Here is a 27,504-nt window from a genome sequence, read left to right on the forward strand (position 1 = left end):
ATTTTCAACATCCTTTTGTGTTAGTTTGGGTGGGTAGTATGTTTCTAGAAATTTGTCCATTTCCTCTAGGTTTTCAAATTTGTTGGAGTATAGTTTTTCATGATACTCTGTTATGATCTTTTTTATTTCAGTTGGGTCTGTTGCACTGTCTCCCATTTCACTTCTTATTTGGGTTTTTTGCATCCTCTCCAGTTTGGCCCATGGTTTGTCAATTTTGTCGATCCTTTCAGGGAACCAACGTTTGGTTTTTGTTGATTCTTTCTATTGTTTTTGTATTCTCTATTTCACGTATTTCTGCTCTGATCTTTATTATTTCCTTTCTTCTTGTGGCTGTGGGCTTTTTTTGCTGTTCTCTTTCTATTTCTTCAAGTTGTGTAGCTTATGTTTTGATTTTGTCCCTTTCTTCTTTTTGATGTGTGCATCTTTTGCTATAAATTGACCTCTAAGGACTGCCTTTGCTGTGTCCCAAAGATTTTGATATGACGTGTTTTTATTCTCATTTGATTCTAGGAATTTTCAAATTCCATCTCTGATTTCTTCTATCACCCAGTGGTTTTTAAGCAGGGTATTATTCAGTTTCTGTGTAATTGATTTTTTTTTTCTTACTCTTCCTGTTCTTAATTTCTACCTTGATGGTGTTGTGGTCAGAGAAGATACTTTGTATTATCTCAGTGTTTTGAATTTTGTTGAGCATTGCTCAGTGGCCTAAGATTTGGTGTATTCTGGAGAATGTTCCATGTGCATTGGAAAAGAATGTGTACTTTGCAGCTGTTGGATGGAGTGTTCTATGTATGTCTGTCAGGTCAATTTGGCAGATTGTGCCCTTTAGCTCCCTTGTATCTGTGGTGGATTGAATTATGTCCCCCCCAAAAAATGTGTATTACCTTGGTTAGGCCATGATTCCTAGTATTCTGTGGTGGTCCTCCATTTTGTGATTTTAATTTTATGTTAAAAGGATTAGGGTGAGATTGTAACACCCTTACCAGGTCACATCCCTGATGCAAGGTAAAGGGAGTTTCCCTGGTGTGTGGCCTGCATCACCTTTTATCTCTGAAGAGATGAAAGGAGAGCAAGCAGAGAGTTGGGGTACCTCATACCACCAAGAAAGCAGCACCAGCAGCAGAACATGTTCTTTGGACGCGGGGTCCCTGCACGGGAGAAACTCCTCAACCATGGGAAGATTGAGGACAAGAACCTTCCTCCAGAGCTGACAGAGAGAGAAAGTCCTCCCCTGGAGCTGAAGCCTTGAATTTGGACTTTTAGCCTACTTTACTGTGAGGAAATAAATTTCTCTTTGTTAAAGCCATCCACTTGGGGTATTTCTATTAGAGCAGCACTAGATGACTAAGACAGTGTCTTTGTTGAGTTTCTTTCCAGATGTTCTGTCCTTTACCAAGGGTGGTGTGTTGAAGTCTCCTACTATCATTGTGGAACTGTCAGTTTTTCTTTTCGGTGCTGTTACAATTTGTTTTATGTATCTTGGAACCTGACATTGGGTGTGTAGATATTTATTATGGTTATGTCTTCATGATGGATCGACCGTTTAATCACTATAAAGTGCCCTTCTTTGTCTTTTATGGTGGATTTTGTTTTAAAGTGTATTGTATGTGAGATTAATATTGCTACTCCTGCTTTTTTTTTGGTAGCTGCTTGTTTTTTTCCATCCTTTGATTTTTAATACATTTATGTCTTTGTTTCTAAGGTGTGTCTCTTATAGACAGCGTATTGATGGATCCTGCTTTTTTTAATCATTTTGTGACTCTCAGCCTCTTTATAGGTGCATTTAGGCCATTTGCTTTCAGTGTAATTATTGATAGGTGTGAGTTATTGCTGTCATTTTGTAATGCTTTTTTTTTCTTTGTTCCTCTTTCTCTCCTGTGCCGAATTCCTTTTGTGTGTGGATTTTTTTTTCATTTGTTTTTGTAGATTTTTTTTTGTTGTTGTTTATTGAGACTTGTTGTTCTTCTTCTTTATTTTTGATATGCCCACATATGTTGCTTGAATGAGCTAGCTTGATTATTTTCACCTTCGGAGCTCTGACGTCCTGTCCCCAGATGGCTAGAGCTGTTATCAGGTATATCAGTTTAGGAGTTCATACACTTTTCTTGTATGAATTCAGCTCAGGTGTCCAGGTAGCTGATCATCAAGTGTGTGGTACAGGCTCTGTCCTACAGTCTTAGAGGGGCAGGGATGATTGGTATAGGTACCAGTATTTGGTTGCAGCAGGATATCACACTCTGAAAAAGGCAGGGGGCTGAGAATCATCCCCCACATGTCTCTGAGGAAAGTGTGCCCCTGTTCACTAGAGCATAGAGTCGGGTGGGTTCTGCAGACGGACCATGGGCACCCAATGTTTTTAGTTGTAAAGACTGGGAGGTACCAGTTATCCTTGGACCCCTGTCACAGGTAGCTGGGTGACCTGAGTGGAGCTACCAGTCCTTAGGCCCCTGATGTTGGTAGGTGAGGACACTGTTTAATAGGCAAAGCAATGTCAAACATCAAACACCCACCTCTCTGCCACACAGCTGGAATGGTTGTAGTCTGCCAACAAGGGCCTATTCTCCACACAGGTCCATGCAGAGGGGAAAGATACTTAAAGTCCAGGGACTGTTTATGCCTGAGCTCCCCCAGTTAGTGGAGCTGGCAAATTATTTTTTCCCCTAATTGCAAATTTATTCCTTCACCAAGGCCGGGAGGATGGCTCTAGGTGCTCAGCAGGGCCTATCTCAGGCCCAGGGAGTTCCGCCCCTGAAGCCGGCTTGAGGAGGGTGGTACGGTAAAATATACTCAAGTACTTTGCTTTTGCCAAGAGCACCGTTCTTCTCTGGTTCTGGAGGTGTGACTAGGCTGTGTGGCTGGCTGCTTCTCCCTGAGGAAACTGCAGCTGAACACTAGTACCAGCCTGCCGCCTCCGTTCCTGGGAATGGTGCCTGAGGGCTCCCCCTGATTCAGGTCTGTTAGCTCCTCTCTGCTTCTGAACCATCTCTTCTTCCCCCTGCCCCTCGGTTCGTTTTCTAAGCTTGCCTTTGATGTTCAGGGCTCCTAGCTCGTCATAAATACACTCATTTCACTTTTTTTTTGGGTCTTTGCTATAAAGAGGGCTCTCCGAAAGCGTCTGTCTGTTCCGCCACCTTGAGCAATATTTCATTCTGTTATAAAGTTGTTGCAGTAAATTGGAGCTGACTATGCAAACGGTGGTGGCTACGGCTGATAGCGAAAATGTCGGCAGTTGGAATCCACCAGGAGCTTCTCGGAAACCCTAGGAGGCAGTTCCACTGTGTCCTATAGGGTCGCTATGAGTTGGAATCGACTGGAAAGCAACGGGTTTGGTTTCTCTTGTTTATTTTGATGAGTAGGTTTTTTAACTTTCTTTGTGGTTACCTTGAAATTTACCCTTATCTTCCCAGGTTTGAAGCAGTCTATTATTACTTGTTATTGCCTTGTCTTCCTCTCCACTAGAAAGTTCTATACCTACACTGTTTATTCCCTCTTTTATTGTTCTGAGGTTGTTGTCATTTACGGAGTAACCTCTCTGGTTCTCTGTTGCAATTCTTTTGGTTTTGGATAGTCCTTGAGAGTTCATTTCCGAGGTTGATATCTGGCTGGCACAATCTTGTATCCTAGATTCAGGCTGTGGTCTGATGTTTTTCTTAGACCAAAGGACTCCCTTTAATAATTCTTGTAAGTTGGGTTTGGTTTTTACATATTCCCTTAATTTTTGTTTATCTGAAAATGTTGTAATTTCACCATCATATTTGAATGAGAGTTTTGCAGGATATATTATTCTTGGTTGGCAATTTTTTTCTTTCAAGGTTTTATATATGTCATGCCATTGCCTTCTTGCCTGCGTTCTTTCTTTGGACTAATTAGAGCTTAGTCTTATTGTTTCTCCTCTGTATGTGACTCTTCATTTTTCTTGAGCTATTCTCAGGATTCTTTCTTTCTTTGGTTTTAGTGAGTGTGATTACGATATGTCTTGGTGATTTTCTTTTGGGGTCTATTCTATATGGGGTTCATCGAGCTCCTTGGATGGTCAGCTTTTCATCTTTCATGATATTAGGGGGTTTTCTGTCAGCAATTCATCAATTTTCCTGTTTTCTGCCCATGTTCTGGAACTCTGATCACTTGCAGATTTTTGCTCTTGATTGTATCCCACATCATTCTCAGGGTTTCTTCATTTTTCTTTGTTCTCTTTTCTAATTTTTCCTCAACTAGTTTTTTAGTGTTGTAACCCCAGTGTTTGTCCTCAATTTCACTGATCCTGTCTTCCAACATTCCAAACCTGCTCTTCAGACCTTCTATGACACTGTCCATTTCTGAAATCTTGTTGTTTATATTTTGGATTTCTAATTGCTGTTTTTGTATGATTTCTAGTTGTGAATTTATTTTCGCATTTTGTTCCTGTATTTACTACTGGAAAATCATCTGTTGTTTTATTTTGGATGGCTTACTGGAACCATCCTGTCCTGTTTTTTTTTTTTTTTTTTTTTAAATATATTTCGATATTGTCTGCTGTCTTCTGGACATTCAGTAGTTATTTTCTCTATTTATTGATTGTAGATTTGTTTCCTCTTGCTTTTTTTGTTTTATTTGGTTGTGTCTGAGCAGGTGGGCTGTGTGTTCTTTGTTGTTTGCTCATCTGTGTGGATGATACTTTTCACCTCCTTGTCCAATGGGTAGGGCCAGCCACTCAGCTACGGTGAAGCAGGGCAGGCCAAGCTGAAGGGGAGGGGGTTGGATGGATTGTTTGTGGCATGTTGAGTTGACAGGGTGGGCTGGGAGTCACTCCAGGCAGGGTACTTCTGGTAGACCGTGCCTGTCCTGCTTGGGGGTGTGATGTTCAGCACATGGTGTAGCTAGGAAGGAAGGGGGGGAAGGTTGTATGTGTGGAGCTAAGATGGGTATGGGAAAGGGGAGAGAGAGAAGAGAGAAACAGGAGCTAAATACAAACAAGAAAAAGATTTCTAAGGTAGCTTAGAAATCTAAAGTAGCTGAGGGCTCCCCCCAATTGAGGTCTGGTAACTCCCCTCTGCAGGGGGAGTTGAGAGGGGAGAGATGAGAAACCAAGAAATGTAGAAAAACAAAACAGGGGGGAAAAAGAAGAAAATAATAATAAATATATAAAAATTAAAAAAAAAAAGAAAGAAAAGAAAAGCCCCCAGGAATCCCACCAGTGCAACTATAAGACCAGGGAAGTGGCTCCCAGGCCACATGGCACAGCCTGGCTAGAAGGGGTAGAGATGTCATACAGCACCAGGTATTTAGGAGACAGGAAAAGAAGGTAAGTACAGAGAGACGAGACACTGAGAAATGAAAAAGAAAAAAAGAAATGTCCCCGTGATCCCACTGATGTGGCTGAGTAGACTGGGGAAGTGGCTCCCAAGCCACACAGTACAGCCCGGCTAGAAGGGGCTCCCAAGCTGGGAAAAGAGGAAAAAAAAACAAACAAACACAACAAAATAAAAGAAGAAAACAAACCAAAAACTTCCCAGGAATCCCACCAGCATGGCAGCTCGGGCTGGGGAAGCAGTTCCCTAGTCAAGCTGCACTTCATATCCTTTCAAGAAGAAGCAAAGATGGCACTCAGAGTGATGTGTCTGAGAGAAAGGAGAGGGGACATGGTGAGAGGCATGGAAGAAACCAAAAGAAGTGGAAGAAAGCAACACCAGCAACAAACAAATGGCACTCTGGGGCCGGCCATTGTGAGCGGGGTAAATCCAAGCAGCAAGGGCCCAAAGCCAGTGCCTCCTGGCTGAGATACAGTGGTCAGTGGGAAGCAGAGGAGGCTGAGCAGCAAGAGCAAAGATGGGGGGGGGGGGTGGGAAGTCGTATATCGCTGGTTGCTGGGTACTCTGTCTCCTGCTGGGAGCCCCTTGAAGCCACTTTCCTGTACTCCCTGTCCACCCATCTCTGATGTGGGCTTGGCGAATCCAAGCGGCATGGACCCTGTACTTCCTGGCCAGCTGAGTAACTACAGTCAACTATGAAGCAGGGGAGGTTCAGCAAGGTGGAGAATGATGGGGGGGTGGGAAAGCATATGTGGTTACCAAGTGTTCTGTCTCCTGCTGGGAGCTTCCTGAAGCTGCTTTTCTGTACTCCCTGTCCACCAATCTCTGACAGAAGTCCAAGATGGTGGATCTGTGCTGCATTATCTGATAGGGGGGCTGCGCACTTATCTCTCCTCACTCTGTGTTCTCTGTCAGTTTCTCATTCCATTCAGTGCTTGGCTGAGTTCTTTATCTCTTCATTTGACACTTAGGGCTCCAGACTGACATTTGTCTCTGTTTTACTTAGTTTTTCAGGTCTTTGCTATGGAGGGATAGCGTGGTGCTTCCGTCTATATTGCCATGTTGACTGAAGTCCCTCATTTTTTTTTTTTTTTAAGAAGCACAGTACTCACGGGTGATATTATTCATTTTATGAGTCAATCTGTTATTTAGCTGAAAGGTGACCTCTGAGAGTGATTTTAGTTCAAAGTTTAAAGGGTATCTCAGGTTGATAGTCTTGGGACCAGTAAGTCTTCTGTTTTAAAAGAATTTGTGTTTTATTCTACAGTTTTCTCCCATTCTATCTGGGACCATCTATTGTGTTCCTGGTCAGTATGTTTGGTAGTGGTAGCCAGGGACCATCCAGTTGTTTTGGTCTCAGGATAGATGAGGCGTGGTTCCAGTAGGCAATTAGTCCTGTAGATTACTTTCTTCTTTGAGCCTTTGGTTTCCTGCTTTCTCTTTTGCTCCAGATAAGTGGAGACCAATAGTTGTATCTTAGATGGTTGATCGCTTGCAAATTTTAAGACCCCAGAGGCTACTTACCAAACTAGGATGTAGAACATAAACTTTATGGACTATGTTATGCCAGTTGACCTAGTGTCCCATGAGACTATGGTCCTAAGCCTTCAAAACCAGTAAACCAGTTCTGCGAGGTATTTGGTTATGCCTAGGAAGTATCCATGACTGTACCCCCTACATGCTTTATTATATATATGAATATATGAGCAGCACACTCAAACATGTATATATGTAAGCCTATAGATACACCTATGCGTGCATACATATATACACACATATACCTTCCTAAACACATATTTGCATACCTGTGTAACTCACATATTTTTTGGTTGTTACTGCAGTTGTTACAAAATTGTATATGTTATAGCATTTTCCAGTGACACCCCATATTATTGTGTACTTCTTAGTGTCATCGTTTACCTTTATCAAGCTGTGTACACTTTACTCACATTTGGTATTGCCTTTCCCATTACCAAAAATAACAAATGTCTACTCTCTGGAGAATTATTCCACCTCCCTCCCCTTTCCATCCCTGGTAACCACCAAAGAACTTGATTTCTGTGTGTATGCCTTTTTATAAAAGGAATCATACAGTATTTCCCTTTTTTTGATTTATTTCACTCAGCATAATGTCCTCCAGATTCATCCATGTTACAAGATGTTTTGTGAACTCATTGTTATTCCTTATCGCTGCATAGTAATCCACCGTATGCATATACTGTATTTTGTTTATTCATTTGTTGATGGGCACTGAGGCTGTTTTCATCTTTTTGCTATTGTGAATAGTGCTGCCGTGAACATAGATGTGCATATGGGTCTTATTTTTTATGTTTAAATATTTGACCCACCTGGAATTTATTTTGGTTTAAGATGTGCGATAAGCACTCAAGGTCATATTTTTTACAGGCAGCCAGCCACTTGTTCCAACACCATTTCTTGATAGTTCATCTCCCCTTGACTAAGTTTCCATTTTTTCCCATGTTTATCTATGCTTCTATTCTATTTCACTGCTCTGTTTGCTTTATCAGGAGCTAGTACTTTTTAATTCCTGTAGCTTTATAATATGTTTTAATATCTAGAGGACCCCCTTTGATAAAGTTTTTTTCTTTTTCAGAAAATGGAGTGGAAGAGAAAAATGAAGGAACTGCAGGAAAAGCATGTGGCTCAAAAGAGGGAGGTAGCTCTTGTTGGGCGGCCTGGGGGAGTTTGGTTTCCTGTGACCACCTCTTCTAATTCAGTACTTCCTACCTGCCCTCCCTCCGAACTGGCTGGCAGATATTTTACTGCCTATATTGTTCCTGGCTGCTGACCCTTATCGATACCTAGAAGTGGTCAGCTGTCCAGTCAGTGGCTTTCCTAGTCAGGAGCAAAGACCTCCAGGCCTTCTCTTTTGAACCCATCATATCTGTTACTCTGTGGTGTCCCTTTTGCTCTGACCCTTTCAGGCCTTCTGAGCAAGGTTGTGCTATAGGCCTGAGATGGATAGCCTTGTCATTTTCTGTTTGGACCCTTTTTGAAATTCCACCCCGGAGAGAAGCAGGTATCTGTGGACTTCAGTAACAGTTCAGGGATAGCTCAAATGGATGGACGCGGATATGGAGGCCAGTGAACAGAGAGCGGCAGACCTCAGATCAGAGAAAACAGCTTCTATAAAAATGTTCCAGAGAAGGCAATTTGAGGGAGATGGCTAACAAGAGCCCCAGGTTCTGCCTGCAGAAAGCTAAGAAGATGAAAATGCTTGGATCAGAGTCTGGCACATGGTGGCTGCTTAAAGTTTCTTCTGTCAAATACGAACAAATAGCCTTATTTTCCTTCTGTTCTTACACCAGAGGTAGCATGTTAGCACATTTTCTTCACCTCTTTTTTTTAACTGACAACATCCATTGGATGATTTTTGAATGGCCTCAACTTGCCTGACTGCCCTGAAGTGGGCAATCACACCTGGTGGAGAGCTGTTTCTGCTGTGGTCTTAGGGGCTTGCATTCAATTTTCACTTCTCCTCAGGTACAGTTCAAAATGTCCAAAGACTAGAAAGTAGTTTTGTTAGAAAGTCATTTGCCCAGTTCTGGAAATCTGCTACTCTGCTTCAGGTGAAATCCTGACAGCATTTGCATACAGGTGCGAGGCCTGCAGACACAGAGCTCTGAGAGGTCCCTGCAAATGTCTGACTGACAACCATCCTGTTCCCACCAGCTGCAGGAGGAGAATGAGAAGCTCCAGGCCTCCCTGTCCTGGGAACAGAGGAAAGCTGCTGCCCAGTCCCAGCACCATACTGGCACCCTCTGCTCTCAGCTCCAGGATCAGGCCAGGCTCATCGCCTCCCAGGAGATGGTAGGTCCACCACTCCTCTCAGCCAGGCCCTGGTGCCCCTTGGCCTCTTTCCTTTGAGAATCTCCTTAGATTCTTCTGGGGTCATCCACACTAGGAGCCTGCCTTCTTCCAGGGTGAAGATGTGCCTGTCTTCCTTAGGGGCTGCCAGAAGATGGGTTGACTCTATCATCAGAAAAAAAAAACAGAGACTACATTAAATACCAGGTTACCTAGTTGATACTTGTGTTACCTCATTAAGCCTCATGACAGCCCTTTGAGGCAGGCAGCACCTCCTCCCATCTTCATTAGACAAATGAGAAAACTGAGACTTGGGAGGTCATGGACCTTGCTCCAGTTTACACAGGACACTTTGTTTGACAGGCTGAGAATCATCCTTATCCAGGCAGGTGGAGTATAAAGCCGGTGCTGCTTATACTGTGTTCCCAGGCATAATTTCCTTCTTTTTTTTCTTTTAATTGTACTTAGATGATGATTTACAGAGCAAACTAACTTCTCATTAAACAATTAATACACCTATTGTTTTGCGACATTGGTTGCCAACCCCAGGACATGTCAACATTCTCCTCTTCTTGACCTTAGTTTCCCCATTACCAGCTTTCCTGTCTCCTCATGCCTTCTCATCCTTGCCCCTGGGCTGGAGTGCCGATTTAGTCTCATTTTCTTTTATGGGCCTGTCTAATCTTTGGCTGAAGGGTGAACCTCAGGAGTGACTTCATTACTGAGCTAAAAGCGTGTCTGGGGGCCATACTCGTGGGGTTTCTCAAGCCTCTGTGAGACAAGTAAGTCTGGCCTTTTTTTTTTTTGTTAGAATTTTGTTCTATATTTTTCTCCAGCTCTTTCTGGGACCCTCTATTGTGATCCCTGTCAGAGCAGTTGGTGGTGGTAGCCAGGCACCACCTAGTTGTGTTGGACTCAGTCTAGTGGAAGCTGTGGTAGTTGTGGTCCATTAGTCCTTTGGACTAATCTTTCCCTTGTGTCTTTGGTTTTCTTCATTCTCCCTTGCTCCAGATGGGGTGAGACCAGTGGATTATCTTAGGTGGCCGCTCACAAGTTTTTAAGACCCCAGACGCTACTTACCAAAGTAGAATGTACGACATTTTCTTTATAAATTGTGTTGTTTTTGTTAGGTGCCATCGAGTCGGTTCCGACTCACAGCGACCCTATGCACAACAGAACAAAACACTGCCTGGTCCTGAGCCATCCTTATAATTGTTGTTATGCTTGAGTGCATTGCTGTAAGCCACTGTGTCAATCCACCTCGTTGAGGGTCTTCCTCTTTTCCGCTGACCCTGTACTCTGCCAAGCACGATGTCCTTCTCCAGGGACTGATCCCTCCTAAAACATGTCCAAAGTATGTAAGACGCAGTCTCACCATCCTTGCTTCTAAGGAGCATTCTAGTTGTACTTCCTCTAAGACAGATTTGTTTGTTCTTTTGGCAGTCCATAGTATATTCAATATTCTAGCCAGCACCACAATTCAAAGGCATCAATTCTTCTTCGGTCTTCCTTATTCACTGTCCAGCTTTCACATGCATATGATACGATTGAAAATATGATGGCTTGGGTCAGGTGCACCTTAGTTTTCAAGGTGACATCTTTACTCTTCAACACTTTAAAGAGGTCCTTTGCAGCAGATTTACCCAATGCAATGTGTCTTTCGATTTCTTGACTGCTGCTTCCATGGCTGTTGATTGTGGATCCAAGTAAAATGAAATCCTTGACAACTTCAACCTTTTCTCCATTTATCGTGACGTTGCTCATTGGCCCAGTTGTGAGGATTTTGTTTTCTTTATGTTGAGGTGCAATCCATACTAAAGGCTGTGGTCTTTGATCTTCATTAGTAAGTGCTTCAACTCCTCTTCACTTTCAGCAAGCAAAGTTGTGTCATCTGCATAACGCAGGTTGTTAATGAGCCTTCCTCCCATCCTGATGCCCCGTTCTTCATATACTCCAGCTTCTCATATTATTTGCTCAGCACACAGATTAAATAGGTATGGTGAAAGAATACAACCCTGACGCACACCTTTCCTGACTTTAAACCACCCAGTATCCCCTTGTTCTGTCTAAACCACTGCCTCTTGACCTATGTAGAGGTTCTTCATGAGCACAAGTGTTCTGGAATTCCCATTCTTCGCAATGTTATCCATAATTTTGCCTTTGCATAGTCAATAAAACACAGGTAAACATCCTTCTGGTATTCTCTGCTTTCAGCCAGGATCCGTCTGACATCAGCAATAATATCCCTGGTTCCACGTCCTCTTCTGAAACCGGCCTGAATTTCTGGCAGTTCCCTGTCGATATACTGCTGCAGCCATTTTTGAATGATCTTCAGCAAAATTTTGCTTGCGTGTGATATTAATGATATTGTTCTATAATATCCACATTTGGTTGGATCACCTTTCTTGGAAATAGGCATAAATATGAATCTCTTCCAGTCATTTGGCCAGGAAGCTGTCTTCCATATTTCTTGGAATAGACCAGTGAGCACCTCCAGTGCTGCATCTGTTTGTTGAAACATCTCAATTGATATTCCATCAATTCCTGGAGCCTTGTTTTTTGCCAATGCCTTCAGAGCAGCTTGGACTTCTTCCTTCAGTACCATCAGTTCCTGATCATATGCCACCTCTTGAAATGGTTGAATATCAACTAATTCTTTTTGGTATAATGACTCTGTGCATTCCTTCTATCTTCTTTTGATGCTTCCTGCGTCTTTTAATATTTTCCCCATGGAGTCCTTCACTATTGCAACTCGAGGCTTGAATTTTTTCTTCAGTTCTTCCAGCTTGAGAAATGCCAAGTGTGTTCTTCCCTTTTGGTTTTCCATGTCCAGCTCTTTGCACATGTCAAAGATTTTTATCAGCTGCTGCAGTCTGAAATTGATCATAAAATTGAACATAAATTATGTTATCAGGCATAATTTCTTAGCGAATACTTTTTTTTTCATGTATTAACAGCCTCTGATGAGGTTTTCAGATAAATCGGTATGATGACAAGGCACTTACTAAGTGGCTCCCTCCTAGAACTGGCCCCTGTGACTCATATTGCTGATAATTCTCTGCCCAGCACACACTCAGCTCCCCCTCCTCAACCCCAGGTTTGTGAAGAAGTTGCATCTTGCCCTGTTTGGAGCCCTTCTGTGGTCTCAGTCCTTGAATGGTCTGACACCACCCACCTCAGGGACCAGCCTCCACACAGCTTAACTGGACTGAGAGCCCACTTTTTTGGCTGAGCCTGCTTTTCCTGTGCCTGCATCCCTGGATTTTCTGTTTTCCCAGCCACACTTCACCCAGTCAACATATCTAATCCACCCCTCTGCTGATTTTCTTTTCATTGTTTCCTCCAAAACACTTTTAGCTCTTCACTGCTGTGTCTACCTCAGGTCTAGCCTGGAGATTTCCTCATTGTATTATCCAGACTCTTGTTTGCAGTTATTCAGTTTGGAACCCATTGGCTAAATTAACAGAAGAGTTTAATAGGGGTTAGTTTTTATTGTAACAGCAAGAGAAGTGAACAGGTCCTGGCCTTGGTTTAGCTGCAGAATTATGCTATTGGGAATCCAGACTTTGTCTTTCTTTTTCACCATCTTTAGTGTGTTAACTTTTGTTCTCATGCTTGACTTTTCATAGTTGCAAGATGGCTGTCATAGCACCAAGCATCACAATCATATTCAATGGAAGATGTTAAAAAGGCCCCTTCCGAAGACTTTAGTTTATATCTTACTGGTCAAAACTGTGTTACATGGACAACTTTAGCTGCAAGGGAAGCTGTACAAGTGAATAATTCGTTTTATAATCTTTAGAGTAGAGGTAGGCAAGGGAGGAAACAGTTGGGAGTTGATGTTGGCTCAGTTATACTTCAGTATGTGACACAGTAAGTAGCAAAAGACAACTCAAGCTTAAATAGAGGAAGAAATTGGTCATAAGGATGAACAGGGTATCTCACAGAGCCCAAGGCAGGGGAGCAGTGAGTGTGGGAATGAACTGCAACCAGAGAATTAGTCAGGTGTTTTCCTCTGCTGTTTGTCTGTGTTCCTTTCTCTATATCTGTTTCATTTTTTTTCTTTTACCCTGAAGATTAACTTCCTCTCCTTATCTGTTCTGTGTGGCAAAATAAACAACAAACTCCAAAGAGCAAAAGCAAAAGAAAAATGGCCACTGACAGCTGTTGACTTTAGAAGTTACTAGTCCTGGATTCTTTTTTTTTCCCTGAGGGAATGTGGGGGGGCAGGAATCAGCATTAAAAATTTTTTTTTTATTGTGCTTTAGGTGAAAGTTTACAGAGCAAATTCGTTTCTCATTGAACAGTTAATGCACAAATTGTCTCATTGGTTGCCAACCCCTCAATGTGACAACACTTTCCCCTTCTCCACTCCAGGTTTCTTGTTTTCATTCATCCAGTTTTCCTGTCCCTTCCTGTATTCTTGTCTTTGTTTTTGGGCTGGTGCACCCATTAGTCTCATATACATGATTGAACTATGAAGCACATCCCTCACATGTGTTACAGTTGGCCCTATAGACCTATTTAATCTTTGGCTGAAGGGCAAACCTCAGGAATGACTTCAGTACTGAGTTAAAAGGGTGTCCAGGGGCCATACTCTCAGGTTTTCTCTAATCTCTGTCAGACCAGCAAGCCTGGTTTTTTTTTTTTTGTGTGTGTGTGTGTGTGAATTTGAATTTTGTTCTACATTTTTCTCCCCCTCTGTCCAGGACTCTGTATTGTGATTCGGGCGAGAGCAGTTGATGGTGGTAGCCTCCCACCATCTAGGTGTTCTGGGCTCAGTCGGTCGGGTAGAGATTGTGGTAGTTGTGGTCCATTAGTCCTTTGGACTAATCTTTCCCTTGTATCTTTGTTTTTCTTCATTCCCTTTGCTCCAGCCAGGATGGGACTAATAGATGTATCCTAGATGGCCACTTGCAGGCTTTTAAGACCCCATCATAGTTGCATATAGAACATTTTCTTTATAGCCTGAGCTAGATGTCCCCTGAAACCATGGTCCCCAGCCCTCAGCTCAGTAGCTCAGTCTTTCAGGGCATTTGGATGTATCTGTGAAGCTTCTATGACTTTGCCCTTGTCAAGTTGTACTGACTTCAGCAGTATTGTATACTGTCTTACCCTTCACCAGAGTTACCACTTATCTACTATCTAAACCAAAAACCAAACCTAGTGCCATTGAGTCGATTCCGACTCATAACGACTCTATAGGACAGAGTAGAACTGCCCCATAGAGTTTCCAAGAAGCACCTGGCGGATTCGAACTGCCGACCCTTTGATTAACAGCCGTAGCACTTAACCACTACACCACCAGGGTTTCCATCTACTATTTTTCTTCCCCACCTTTCCTCTCCCTCGTAACCATCAAAGATTGTTTCTTTCTGTGTGGAAATCTTTTCATGAGTTTTTATAATAGTGGTCTCATACATATTTATCTTTTTGTGATTGACATACTTCCCTCAACATAATGCTCTCCAAATTCATCCATGTTGTGAGATATTTCACAGATTCATCACTGTTCTTTATTATTGAGTAGTATTCCATTGTGTGTATGTACCATAGTTTGTTTATCCATTCATCTGTTGATAGGCACTTATGTTGTTTCCATCTTTTTGCTATTGTGAACAATGCTACAGTGAACATGGGTGTGCATATGTCTATTCATGTGATGACTCTTATTTCCCTAGGGTGTATTCATAGGAGAGGAATTGCTGGATCATATGGTATTTCTTTTTCTAGCTTTTTAAGGAAGCACCATATCATCTTCCAAAATGGTTGTACCATTTTGCATTCCCATTAGCAGTGCGTAAGAGTTCCAGTCCCCCTGCAACCTGTCCAACATTTGTTGTTTTCTGTTTTCTTGATTCCTGCCAGTAATGTTGGAGTGAGACGGTATCTCATTGTAGTTTTGATTTGCATTTCTCTAATGGCTTGGCTAGTGATCATGAGCATTTTCTCATGTGTTTGTTAGCTGCTTTAATGTCTTCTTTGGTGAAGTGTCTGTTCATATCCTTTGCACATTAAAAAATTTTTTTATTGTGCTTTAAGTGAAAGTTTATAAATCAAGTCAGTCTCTCATACAAAAATTTGTATACACCTTGCTATGTACTCCTAGCCGCTCTCCCCCTTCTCTTGTGCCCATTCAGCCAGCCTCTGTCTCCCTCTGCTGTTTCCTCTCCCCTCCAGACAAGAGCTGCCCACATAGTCTCATGTGTCTACTTGATCCGAGAAGCTCACTCCTCACCAGTATCATTTTCTATCCCATAGTCCAGTCCAACCCCTGTTTGAAAAGTTGGCTTTGGGAATGGTACCTGTCTTGGGGCAACAGAAGGTCTGGGGACCATGACCTCCGGGATCCCTCTAGTCTGAGACCATTAAGCATGGTCTTTTTACGAGAATTTGAGGTCTGCATCCCACTGCTCTCCTGCTCCTTCAGGGATTCTTTGTTGTCTTCCCTGTCAGGGCAGTCATCGGTTGTAGCCAGGCACCATCTAGCTTTTCTAGTCTCGGCTTTTGCCCATTTTTAATTGTAGAGGTGTTGAATTTTCCTATATATATTAGAGATTAGATCTTTGTCAGATATGTCATAGCCAAAATTTTTTGTCCCAGTCTGTAGGCTCTCTTTTTACTCTTTTGGTGAAGTCCTTTGATGAATGTGTTTAATTTTTAGAAGATTCCATTTACCTATCTTATCTTCTGGTGTTTATGTATTAATATTTATGGTTTGTATCCTGTTTATGCCATGTATTAGGACTTCTAGTGACTAGTCCTGAATTCTTGACCCAAACCTGGACAGGCAACTATGGCTGTGGTGTGAGGTCATGTTCAACGTGGCTGTCTTGTCAGCAAAATGTGGAAGAAGGAAGAAAGAGGCAATTCCTGGAAAAGGGAGACAATTCAGTAAATATCCACATTCTGCCACCTGACAGAGATCACTGTCTGCCCCTCTTCCTTCTAGGGGAACACTCAGCTCAGAAGGAGGGGAGCCTCTTCCTTGCCCTGGCAGTTTTCTATTAATTATATCAGTGGTACTCACTGTGTGCCAGGAAGCATGGGTCTCCCACCCTGCAAGCCACAATCCTTCTCTGAAGAGGGGAAATCTTGTCTTCCCACCTGGGGAAAATGGAATATGATGCCTTCCAACTGCCAGTGTTCAGCTTTGGTGCTACCCTCTCTCACGTATGGGCAGCAGGAGATATGTGGAGGGCTTGGGTGGTACATTCAGAGCCCTTTCTGGCTCCCATTGGGTGGCATGGAAACTGGCTGTCCTTTCATCACTCTGCTAAGCAGATCCGTTGCTCTGAGCAGAGTTCTGACAGTATTCCGTGCTGCCTGCAACCTGCTCTGTTCCATCTCTTTGCAGATCCAGACCATGTCCGTCAGGAAGGTGGAGGGTAAGTCTGCATGGGGGTTTTGTAACAACCTTGGCTGCTATCTTGGGTTTTTTACCCCTTCTTTTCCCTGACCAATGTATTTATAGGCTGGGAATTGGTGACAATAGCCCCTGGGACATGTGGTGTCTGGCTTCCCAGCTGGGGTGAGGGAGGGAGAGAAGACATTAACATCTGGGACAGACAGGGCTCTGGCCTGGCATTTGCACTGAAGGCTTTCCATATAGCCAGCTGGGTTTCTTGCCCAGCCTGGTTTTCTCTGTAAGATAGTAGAGACGATGAGAAAGGGTGAGATACTGGGGATGGTGATTGATGGAGCAGGCTCTTTCTAATTCACCACACCTGTGGTTCAGGTCTTGGAGTTGGACATATCTTTGTCTTGTTCCCAGTCTGTAGCAAGTTGGCCCCAAATCCATGTAGATGTGACTGATTTGGCATATGCACTTTCCTCCTCCTCTTGAGCACCCTGGTGTGCTGGGGAGGGGTGGTGGTGGAGGAGGAATGGAGTGTAGGGGCTGGCATCTAAAGGTATACAATAACTCACAATGGGATGTTTCTGCTTGGAGGATCCTGGCCATCCCCTTATGAAACCCCATACTCCACACTCCACCCCAATTGCCCTGTCCTGTCCTTTCTGCATTTTCTTGCAAACCCATATGTCTCTCTCATCCCCTACCTTGAGGCTAGACATTCATTTCCTAGCCTCGCAACCTAAGTGCTGGAGCCAGAATGGTACCAGTAATAAAAGCTTTGCCAAGTGCTTCCAATTCATTGTCTCATAACATTGTCCCCACAATTTAATGGGGAGTTGGCATTATTATCTTCTTTTTCTGTATGTGGAAACTGAGGCTTAGAGAGGTTCAAGGACTTGCCATCTCATGCTCAGCTAGTGAGAGGCAGAGCTGGAATGTGGGCTCTGGTCTCTCTGCTTCCAGGGTCCATGGTTGTGACCACTACTCTGTCCTGCCTCTCTCTGGTAAAGATGAAATGACTGGAGGGGTTGTGCTTTCTAGCTGGCACTCACCTAGTGTTCCACACTTTTCTTAAGTTGAGGATGGGGGTCCAGGGCACTGGAATTGTTAACTGTTCCTTCCTCTCCCCAGGGACCCTCCAGGGGCCAAAAGCTGCAGACACAGAGGAAGACTCTTCTGAGGAAGGTGGGGCCTCCTTTTCTTACCTGCATGTCCAATGCGGAAAACAGATTTACTGCCTTCTTCATTGTTTAGTTTGTCTCTACTTTACCTGGTCACCTGAAGCTGGGATGGAGGGAACTAAAAACCTGAAATAAATGTTTCTTAAGCACCTCATATGTGCCAGGCATTTTATACATAGGTACTTACCTGCAATCTGCTGGTTCACTGATGGTTTAGTAACTTGTCCAGAGTTGTGGAGGAGTCAGGATTAGGAGCAGCACCTGAATCAGAGCCTGTGCCCCGTGCCTACCACCCTGTCTCTTGCCTGGTACTATCCAGAGCAGTGGAAGAGAACCTGCTGTATTGGCTTGAAAATGGTCTTTGCTGTTTTAGTCTCTGTGGCAAGTGTGTTGCAGATCACACAGGGCTTCACTAATGTACAGGAATCCTCCCCACTCCCTCTTTGGAGCACTGGGTGCCTACTGTTTTTATTCAGTCCACTGAGTGACTGATTCTGATTCACAGAGCTCTCACTCAGATGTTGAGTGAGAATACAAAAGAGCGGTAAAAAAAAAAAAAAATAGACATGTTCCCTGACCACTAGGAGCTCCCAGGATAGTCAAGGAGAAGAAACTCTTGTGGAAAGATCAGAAAGCGCTCACAGGCCAACCTACTGACTGGTGCCTGCCATTCGAATGAGGCTGCTATATGACAATTTCATTTACCCAACAGACACATCCAGGAGGCATTTTATTTGCATGACCAGAGTTCATTACGCGGTATTTTAATATAATTTTTTTCTTTATATTTTGAGAAGGTAATCTATGCACTTGGCAAAAAAGTAGAGTATACCCACTGCACTTATTGACATGGTTAGGTTCCAAAGACCAGGTGGTTATTTTAAAATTGACATTATGCAAAAATGGAAGATGACCACATTTGCTCACAAAATGGAGGATGACTGCATCACTACATAACTGCCACACCACTGAGAATCATGGCCCAGCCAAGTTGACACATAACCTTAATCATTGAAGCCAGTGTTAACTCTTGCCTTACATCTTGGCATTTGTCACGTCATTAAGGCACAAAATAGTTGGGTAGTAGATTTTTTACTATTGCTGTAAACGTGAAATGTAAATAACAAGACAGTTGGTAAGTGAGAAGTAGGTGTAACGTAAAAGGATGTACAGTGAGAAGTAGGTCTCTCTCCTGCTCTGTTATCTAGTCTCCTCTCCAGCGGTTCCACTGTTAGGTAATGTTTTCTCATGTGTCTTTCCAGAGACACTCTGTGCAAATACAAGCACGCTGCTTTCCTTTTTCCCAAGTGGGAGCACTCTATACATATTGTCCTATAGATTTATTTTCTTAACAACTTATATGGAAAATCATTTCATGTTCCTTTGTATAGAGCTACTTCAGTTTTTTTCCCAGAGCTTTGCAGTGCTCTATTAAACAAGGATTAATTTAATCAGTCTCCTCCTGTCCCTGTCCCCAGATATTTTTTTTTTCAGCATTCACAATGCTTAATTCCATCTCTCCCATTAGCTACCACTCCATTTCTTTGCTCCATTCTACAGCAAAACTCAAAACATTGTCTATCCTTGCTGTCTCCAACTTCTTCCCATTCTTTTCTTAAATCCACTTTGTTGTTTTTGTTAGTTGCAGTCCAGTTGGTTCTGACTCATGGCAACCTTATATATAATAGTATAATACGTTGCCCAGACCTGTGCCATCTTCATAATCTTTATTGAGATATAACGCACATACCGTCCAATTCACCCATCAACATGTACAATTAAATGGTTTTTAGTATATGTATTCACAGATGCGTGCAACCATCACCATAGTCAATTTTAGAACATTTTTGTCACCTCAAAGAGAAACCCCATACCCTTTTGCTATCACCTGTATCCTCCCACCTCCCCTCAGCCCCAGCCCTAAGCAACTACTAACTACTTTCTGTCTATATAGATTTTCCTATTCTGGACTTTTCATATGAATGAAATTATATACTATGTGGTTTTTTGTGACTAGTTTCTTTCACTTAGCATAATATTTTCAAGGTTCATCCACGTCGTAGCATATGTCAGTACTTCATTTCTTTTTATGGCTGAATCCCTTCTCCCTCAGATATTTTAAATGTTGTATCTTCTAGTGCATTTAACATTGGAATATAGTAGTAAAAGTGAGTTACATATCACTTTTAGGGAAGGTCTCTGTTGAATAACACAAGGTCCACAGGTGGGATGAACCATGTTCTCACAAACTAGGAACCTAACTCCTAGGGAGGAAGGGTCTAAGATGGAGAGTTGGGAGACCCTGGCTATGCCCCTGCTCTGTTACAGTGGAGTCTCACTTGGTGTCATATTGTGCTGTGGCTGTTTCTGTGCTTGCCTACCTCTTCCCTTACAGTGGTTCTTGGAGGTCAGTTCCAGACGAGCAGACCCCCCTCACCTCCCCGCCCCCTCCTCCGCAGCACTTGGGAACTTGTTAGAAATGCAGATTCTCAGGCCCCAGCCCACGCAAACCGAATCAGAAACTCCGTCAAGTTTGAGAACCACTGCTAGACTGTGCCTCTCTACAAGGGGCTGCACATTAAGAACCACCTGGGGAACTTGTCAGTAACTGAACACCCTAGACCAATTAACTCAGAACATCTAGGGGCAGGGGCCAAGGTAGGAGTAGTATTTAAAGCTCCTCGGCTAATTCCAACGCACATCTAAGGCTGGGCCCGTGCTCCATTGTAGACTCTAGCAATCACCAGTCACATGGAAGGCTTGTTACAACGCTGATTGTGGGCCCTGCCACCAGAGTTTCTGATTCAGCAGGTCTAGAGTGAGGTCTGAGAATCTGCACTTCAGCAAGTTACCAGCTGGTACTGAAGCTGTGGTTCACAGTTTGGGAAACACTGGCCTAGAACAATTGGTTCTCAGGCTTGAATGTTTGTTAGAATATTAGGGAGTTTTTTTTTTTTTTTCTTTTTAGAAAAATTGAAGCTTGGAGTCCACCTTCAGAGATTCCAATGTAATTTAATTGGCTTAGGATGGGGCCCAGATGTTTCCAGCATGCAACCAGGGTTGGGATTCACCACTCTGGACTGTGAGCTTGTTGAGAAAAGAGAGATGGTTTTCTTCTGTGTCTCAGCACCCAGCACTATCTGGTCCACACACTGATTGTTCAATAAATGTCTGTTGAGTGAATGAAAGGGCTCAGGACAACTCTAACCGTTGAGGCCCCCCACATTAGACCTGAGGAGTGCTTCTGGGAGCCTTCTCTGACTCACTCAGGAATGTTCCTGTGTAGCAGTTACCACATTTTATTGTAATTGCTTATTTTGTTACCTTCTGGATCAATATTTCTGAAAGTGTAGTCTGTGGCTCACCTATATCAGAACTATCTGTGTGTGCTAAAATGCAGGTTCCAGGGCCTCTCTGCAGACCTACAATATTAGATTCTCTTGGGGTGGGGCCAGGGAACATGCATTTTTAATCCACACCCAGGTACCTTTGGTATGAGCTAAACTTGAAGGGAGAGCCACTGCTCTAGACAGTAAACTTGAAGGAAGCAGGGACCTGTCCTTCCTGTCCACCATTTTATCCCCAGGACCGGAATAGAACTTAGCATGGTGATGGCCATGGTTGAGTTGGAGGTGGCAGCAGGTGGGGCTTGCATCCTGGGATCAGAATGGAGCCCCAGCAACAGGCTGCTGTCAGTGCTCAAGTGCTGAGTTAATCCACAGGCTGACTAAGCCCAGATCTTGGTGGTCCAGACCCGCAGGGGAAGAGAATTCTGAAGGTGGGTGGAAGGTCTGAGGCAATGGAATCCAGGAGCAGAAACACCCCTGCTTCTGACCGAGCAATTGACACTTCAGCAGAGCTCGCAGACCTGAGACCAGGGTCACTGGCAGAGTGAGGGCCAGGTGGGTGCAGAGGGCCTTAGGGAATGGCGGTCGGATGTCCAGGCTGACCTCAGTGATTGTCTTGTGCTGCAGAGCTGCTGAACTCCCAAGATGGACAGCAGAAGGTGCTGGCAGCTCTGAGGCTTAACCCCACCTTGCTAATGCAGTTCAGACCACTCCTGGAGGAGAACCTGGAAGAGAAATTGGAAAGCATGGGGATTCGGAGGGTAAGTTCCAAGGCCTCTATCTTAAGGGCCAATACCTACAATTTAGATACAAAGTGTTCTTAGGCCGACAAATGATTGGTTGTCCTTTACATTGTAAGCTTATTCATCTCATGTATTCTAGTTGGGGCACCTTTGGTGTCCAGGAATAGAAACCCATGACACAGCTTCTCCCTAATCTTTAACTTTTTCTACTACTGCTTAACCTAGTTTTGCCCTATGTTCAGACTTGATTAAACCATTTCTTTCTAAACTTGATTAAATCCTCATTTTGCATTCAGATGCCTCCCAAGACTCTTAGATGGGTTGATGTCAAAAGTCAAAGCAACTTTCACTAGGTTTTGGAAGGGTACCTGGCTCTTGTCTTTTGCAGTTTATTTTTTCAAACATTGACAGTCACAGACATCGTGTCTGGGAATACAAAAAGGAACAAACTGTGGTCTCTCACCCTATAACCTGTTTGGTGGGGAGCATGTCCCTTCTAAGTGACTTATGCTGTAATGTGGAAGAAGGGATGCAGCCACATTACATTATCCTGCTGTGCACATTTTGATGGGCTTGCAAACACTGAGCTATCACACTTCCAGCAACTGGTGGAGCTGCTGCTCGCCCTCCTCTGATCCTCATCTGGTGCCCTACTAGAAAGCATCAGATGCTGGTCACAGTGACTCCCTAGTCAGCAGGATTGAGGAGCTTAGGGGAAGAAGAGGGAGAGCCTCTGTTTCCAAAGGTGAACTTCTGTCTCTTTGAGGGTGCAAAGGGAATCTCAGTTCAGACTCTCAGACATATGGAGACCATCCTAAGAGCCCAGCGGGAGCAGAAGGCTGGAAGGTTTTCTGAATTTCTGAGCCTGAGGGAAAAGCTTGTCAAGGAAACTACCAGCAGAGTGAAGGAGAGACAGAAGAATGGGGCCACTGTGGCCCAGACAGATGGTGAGCCTCCAGGTAAGCTGGGGAGTTGGCTTGCTTGGGGCCCTTGCCCTGGAAGGGTCCAGTTCTCACCAGAGCTTGTTTGCACAGTAGAAGGATGTGATCCCTGCCTACCTTCAGGGACATTGCTTTGAAAATCCAAGCTGGCAGGGTCCTCAGTGGTTACTGAGTCCAAGAGCCCTCTGTTGGGAAAACTGAGTCAGTGGGTGGGGGCGGGTGTGAGCCATGTGTCCAGGGTCAGTCAGGGAATTGGAAAAAGATCTAGAGCTAGAACTTGTGGTCACCCCTGGACTTCCTCTACTAAGACATGCTGCCTCACTTCGTTTAAATTCTGTGTTGCTTTACTTGCTTCGACCACAAGCTGAGCTTCTCTCCCACAGAGTACAACTTCCTTCCATTTCTGGATGTACAAACCAGGCATGTCAGTGCTGGGAGACAGGCCCAAGGACTGAGAGCCTTGAGGCTGCAAGTGGAGGCAAATAAAAAGCAAATGAAAACTTTCTCAGAGCGGAGCTATTCCCTCCTCTTGGAACCATGGGAGGGCGCAAGAGGCTGGGCCAGTTCTATGTGTGAGCAGATCCTCAGAGCTCAGGCTTGGTTTCCTGGACCTGGCCACAGCTGCTGCTTTGCCACTTGTCCCTGCCCCTGGGGGCCAACACAAGGAACGCCCAAGTCTATGGATAAGGGCCCTGGAATGTCTGTCCTCAAGGAGGTTATGGAGCTAGAGAATTTGTGAAAGCCCCAATTTCTAGAGGATTGCCAGATCCGCTGGCGGGCATTAGTGCACCTGGGTCCTCTCACATAGAGTGATGCCCCAGCTCCTCTCATAATGTCTCCTCAGTCGTGAACATGTGCGACCAGAGGGAGGTCAATTCAATTGTCATCTTGGGTCTAGACAGACCCAGCTCTTCTCACAAAGGGATTTTCCAGAATGTGGTCCATGTATCTCTGGGGATATGAGAGAGGATTTTAACTGGTACATAGACCAATATTTTTAAAATTTAACCTTTATTTTTCTTCATGTGAATTAGAAAACATTACTAGTATATCAATCCTGTGATCTCATGGAAATTACTACTTAGACAAGTGTAAATCAGGTATCTTCTGTATAAAAGTGATGTCATTTTATATAAAAATGTTAAACAGATAACAGGAGAGTTGGTATGAGAATATGGTAAAAATTGTGTCTATGATTTGGGAAACTCTGTCCTATTTAGTTTAAACTTGCAGTCTTAAAATCTCTAAGGAAAGGACAGCTCTTGGTCTCTTGCACACAAATTTCAGGCAGAATTCCTTCATTTCAAGAGTATTTGTCTTGGTTGCTAACTTGTCTTTCACACTTCAGTTTAACCTTGTATTTCTCTGCTCATTTGTTCAAACTTTCACTTATGCATTCACTCATTCACATAGTGTAGTGTTTGCTGAGCCTGACTGTGCTAGTATGTGCTCCGCCCCTGGAAAACCAGTTTGGACAAGGTAGACTGGGACTGTGATGGAGCCACGCACAGGGGTAGTGGGAGCTCAGAGGAGGGAGGGGCCAGGGACTTGGGGAAGATGAATGGAAATGGCGACCAAGTGCCAGCTTCCAAGAGAAAGGAAAGGGTCTTGCTCCTTCTAGGTGCCATCCTCCCCACCCAGTCATCGTTCTGTGGTCAGAAAGTAGGGGGTAGAGACCCTATTTGCCTTGTCTCCCTTCGCCTGCCTTGTGGTTCTGCCTACTTTGGGGTACCCCTGAGGTGTGAGGTGGGCATTGTGCTTTTAGGGCAGACTTTGTAGCCTTCCAGCTTTGTGCCCACATGTTCCCTTTCTGGGTCCCACAAGTGCTATACTAGTGCTCTTCTCCTGCCCCCACTCAGACAGTGCCTCTTCTCTTGTTTTGGAGCAAGGCCATGCAGTATAGCAAAGGCAGTGGCAAGAGCTCTGAATTTGGGGCTGATGACTTGGGTTCACATCTACCACTTCCATGGAATCCTGGGCAAGCAAATCTCTTAATCTCTTGAAGCCTTTGTCAAGTAGGGAAATAGTCTCTGAAGATGCTCTGAGGTCCACTTCTGAGTAAATGCACTCTCTGAGAGCAGTGTATTTCAAATGTTTTTGACCTTGAACTACAGTAAGAAGTGCATTTTACATTGTGACTGAGTCCACACTTACGAGTTTTATGGAACAGTACTTACTCTGACTCTGTAATACACTTTCTCTCTTCTTCTGTTTCCATAAAAAGATTACTGATCTTGGACTCCTCCCTGTGTCTTGATGCAGTTTGGAAAACAAGAGTGTGTGTGTCTAATAGCATGTCTTTGGCACTCTCTTGCTACAAGCAGCATTGAGGAGGAGGGTGTGGGTGGACCTTGAAGGCCCATGTGGTCCTATGGTGACCTCTGGTGGCAGCAAGGCCTTCCTGCAAGGCTGTCTATACTCCAATGGCTGCAGTTTGGGTGGGTAGAGAGGGGAGATGGCCTTGGTGAGGCCATTCTCTAGGACTTCTGACGTGAGCTGCAGACTTGCTCTTCTTGAGGCTGGCTGACTCCTGTTTGTCTCCTGTAATGACGATATGACCCTAGGACAATCGGCTTGCCCTCCTGGTCTCTGATGAAATGACAGTCCCAACCAGGGACTGGAGTCAGGCCAGTGGTGGGACATCTGGATGGGGTGGGGGTGGGGGAGTAGGGAGTGTAACTACCAAATCTGCTTTGGCTGTTACAGTGTAAAAGTGACTTGTTCGTTCTCTTTCCAATGCTGGACCCTCTTTGTACATTCAGTCCAGCCTGAGGGCCCAGCATAGGTATGCTCTGAAAGTCATTCCTGTGTTTCCAGTCAAAAGCCAGCAGAGCTCACTGGTCACCAAAGAGGCCTATCCGAAGGCTGGGACTCTGCATGTCACGTCACCATCCAAACCAGCAGAGCTGCCCACGCTGACTCTTCAGAGCTGTGGCCCTGGCCTGACCCAGATGCCCATTCCCACTCCATGCCCCCGAGTGTATGGCTCTGCCAGCAGCCCCGCTTCGTTGGGGCCCCGGCTGAGGTGAGCTCCAGACTCTGCACTCTCATTGGGTTTGTGGTGGAGGGGCCAGCTCCAGATAGCCCTGCTCTGGGCCCAAGTGACGGGGCAGGACTTGCTCTGGACAAACCAAACCAGTTTGCAAGGTTGTGAAGTTTAACTTAAACTTTTCTTTCTGATGTGTGTACCCCTAATTTTCCCTCCTACATGCAATGTCTCAGTACACCCCCATTTAGTTCTGAAGATGACTCGGAGGGAGACACTGTGCAGTGCGTGTCTCTTCAGCGGCCACAAGTTCCTTCCAGGATGGGGTCCCGGCTGGAAGATGACTGGGACTGGTCTGACACAGAGACCTCAGAAGGAAATGCCCAGCTCTCTGGCAAGGGCTCAGGTGGGCTGGCTTCCTCAGGTGAGTGAACTGTGACGCTGGGGTAGCCCTTTTCCACCCCAGATTTCTCTAAGCCCTGGAAACACCCTTTAATTTTCTTTGGGCCTTCTGATTTGGCATATCTTTCTATTGTGATTTGGAGAGGTTGATCCTCCCTGCCATCAGATATAAGGAGCTCTGGTGGCACAGTTGTTAAGTGCTTGGCTGCTAACCAAAAGGTCAGCAGTTTGAGCCTACCAGCTCCTCCATGAGGAAAAGATGTGGCAGTCTGCTTCCATAAAGATTACAGCCTTGGAAACCCTGTGGGGGCAGTTCGACTCTGTCCTATAGGGTTGCTGTGAGTTGGAATCAACAAAATGGCAATCTTGTTTTTTTTAAATAGGCCATCAGACATTTTCTCGGAATAGCAGAGATATCAGTAGAAAGACAGAATTTGGGTGAGATTTATTTTGTCCCTTGTTTCATCATTGAATTGTTTAATTGTTTGAAGTTGTGCGGAGTCCACTTACCCTTTTCTTATCCAGGTTCTTAGCAGTAGAGAATAAACACCAGGCCAGATCCATGAGATGAAACCCTTGCTCTAATAATTGTGAAGGGGCCTAGTAATGCATAAGGCATAGTCTTCTGGTTAAGGATGGATTGGAGAACATTCAGCACCTGAAGCTCCAACCTTCTTAAACCCAGACCATGGTTGTACTTGTGCTCGGGCCTGGGTTGGCAAAGCAGACCCTGAGTGGGCTTAAATAGGCAGCTGTCTGGAAGATCCCAGCCAGTCTCCAAGCCCAGTCGCAGGTGCAGGATGAAGGCCAGAGAGAAAAAGAAAGTTGGTGTTGCATTTTTAACGCAGCAACCCACTCCCAGGTAAGACATGGCCCAGGGGATGCTGTGGTCCTACCCTCTGGCTGGCTACTTTTCCTGAGTAGGAGAGAGTAAGAAGGTAGAGAGAGAAACTGAGAGGGTGAGAGAAACTGAGAGGGTATCTCTCTTATATGCACCCATCTTGGGGAATAGACCAGACATTTTCTGGTCTATGGAACCCTGAGGCAAGAGAGAGAAGGGTTTCTTCCTAAGTCGTCTCTGGGTTTTGTAAACGGTTAACCTGCTAGGCTGTTAACCAAAAGCTTGGCGGTTCTAGTCCACCCAGAGGTACCACAAAAGAAAGGCCTGATGATCTACTTATTAAAAATCAGCCACTGAAGACCCTATAGAGGACAGTTCTTCCATGAAATACGTGGGGTTGAAATAGGTGGGGTTTGATTTTTTGGCTTTCTGTGTTGTCATTCCTGGGTGCTCACCAAGTGTGGCACTGAGCAAATCTCTTTGCATGTGTCCCTCATTTACTCCTCACCCAACCCATGAGGTAAGGCTGTACTACTCACATCCTTACACGTGTAGGAACTACGCCTCCCAGATGCTCAGTTACTTGTTCA

The 27,504-nt window shown here is 44.4% G+C and overlaps 1 protein-coding gene across 1 annotated transcript in view; it reads left to right on the forward strand.

The window, feature by feature from the left end:
• DZIP1L (DAZ interacting zinc finger protein 1 like) overlaps positions 1-27,504 on the forward strand; it is a 66,369-nt gene that overhangs the window by 18,924 nt on the left and 19,941 nt on the right. The window contains exons 6-13 of the mRNA XM_064277277.1: positions 7,903-7,965; positions 8,982-9,119; positions 16,474-16,504; positions 17,605-17,658; positions 21,629-21,762; positions 22,511-22,703; positions 25,503-25,710; positions 25,908-26,077. Coding sequence (XP_064133347.1) covers positions 7,903-7,965; positions 8,982-9,119; positions 16,474-16,504; positions 17,605-17,658; positions 21,629-21,762; positions 22,511-22,703; positions 25,503-25,710; positions 25,908-26,077 — 991 coding nt within the window. The remainder of the gene's footprint in view (positions 1-7,902; positions 7,966-8,981; positions 9,120-16,473; positions 16,505-17,604; positions 17,659-21,628; positions 21,763-22,510; positions 22,704-25,502; positions 25,711-25,907; positions 26,078-27,504) is intronic.

This window comes from Loxodonta africana, chromosome 26 (genome assembly GCF_030014295.1).
Source record: "Loxodonta africana isolate mLoxAfr1 chromosome 26, mLoxAfr1.hap2, whole genome shotgun sequence".
Taxonomy (NCBI): domain Eukaryota; kingdom Metazoa; phylum Chordata; class Mammalia; order Proboscidea; family Elephantidae; genus Loxodonta; species Loxodonta africana.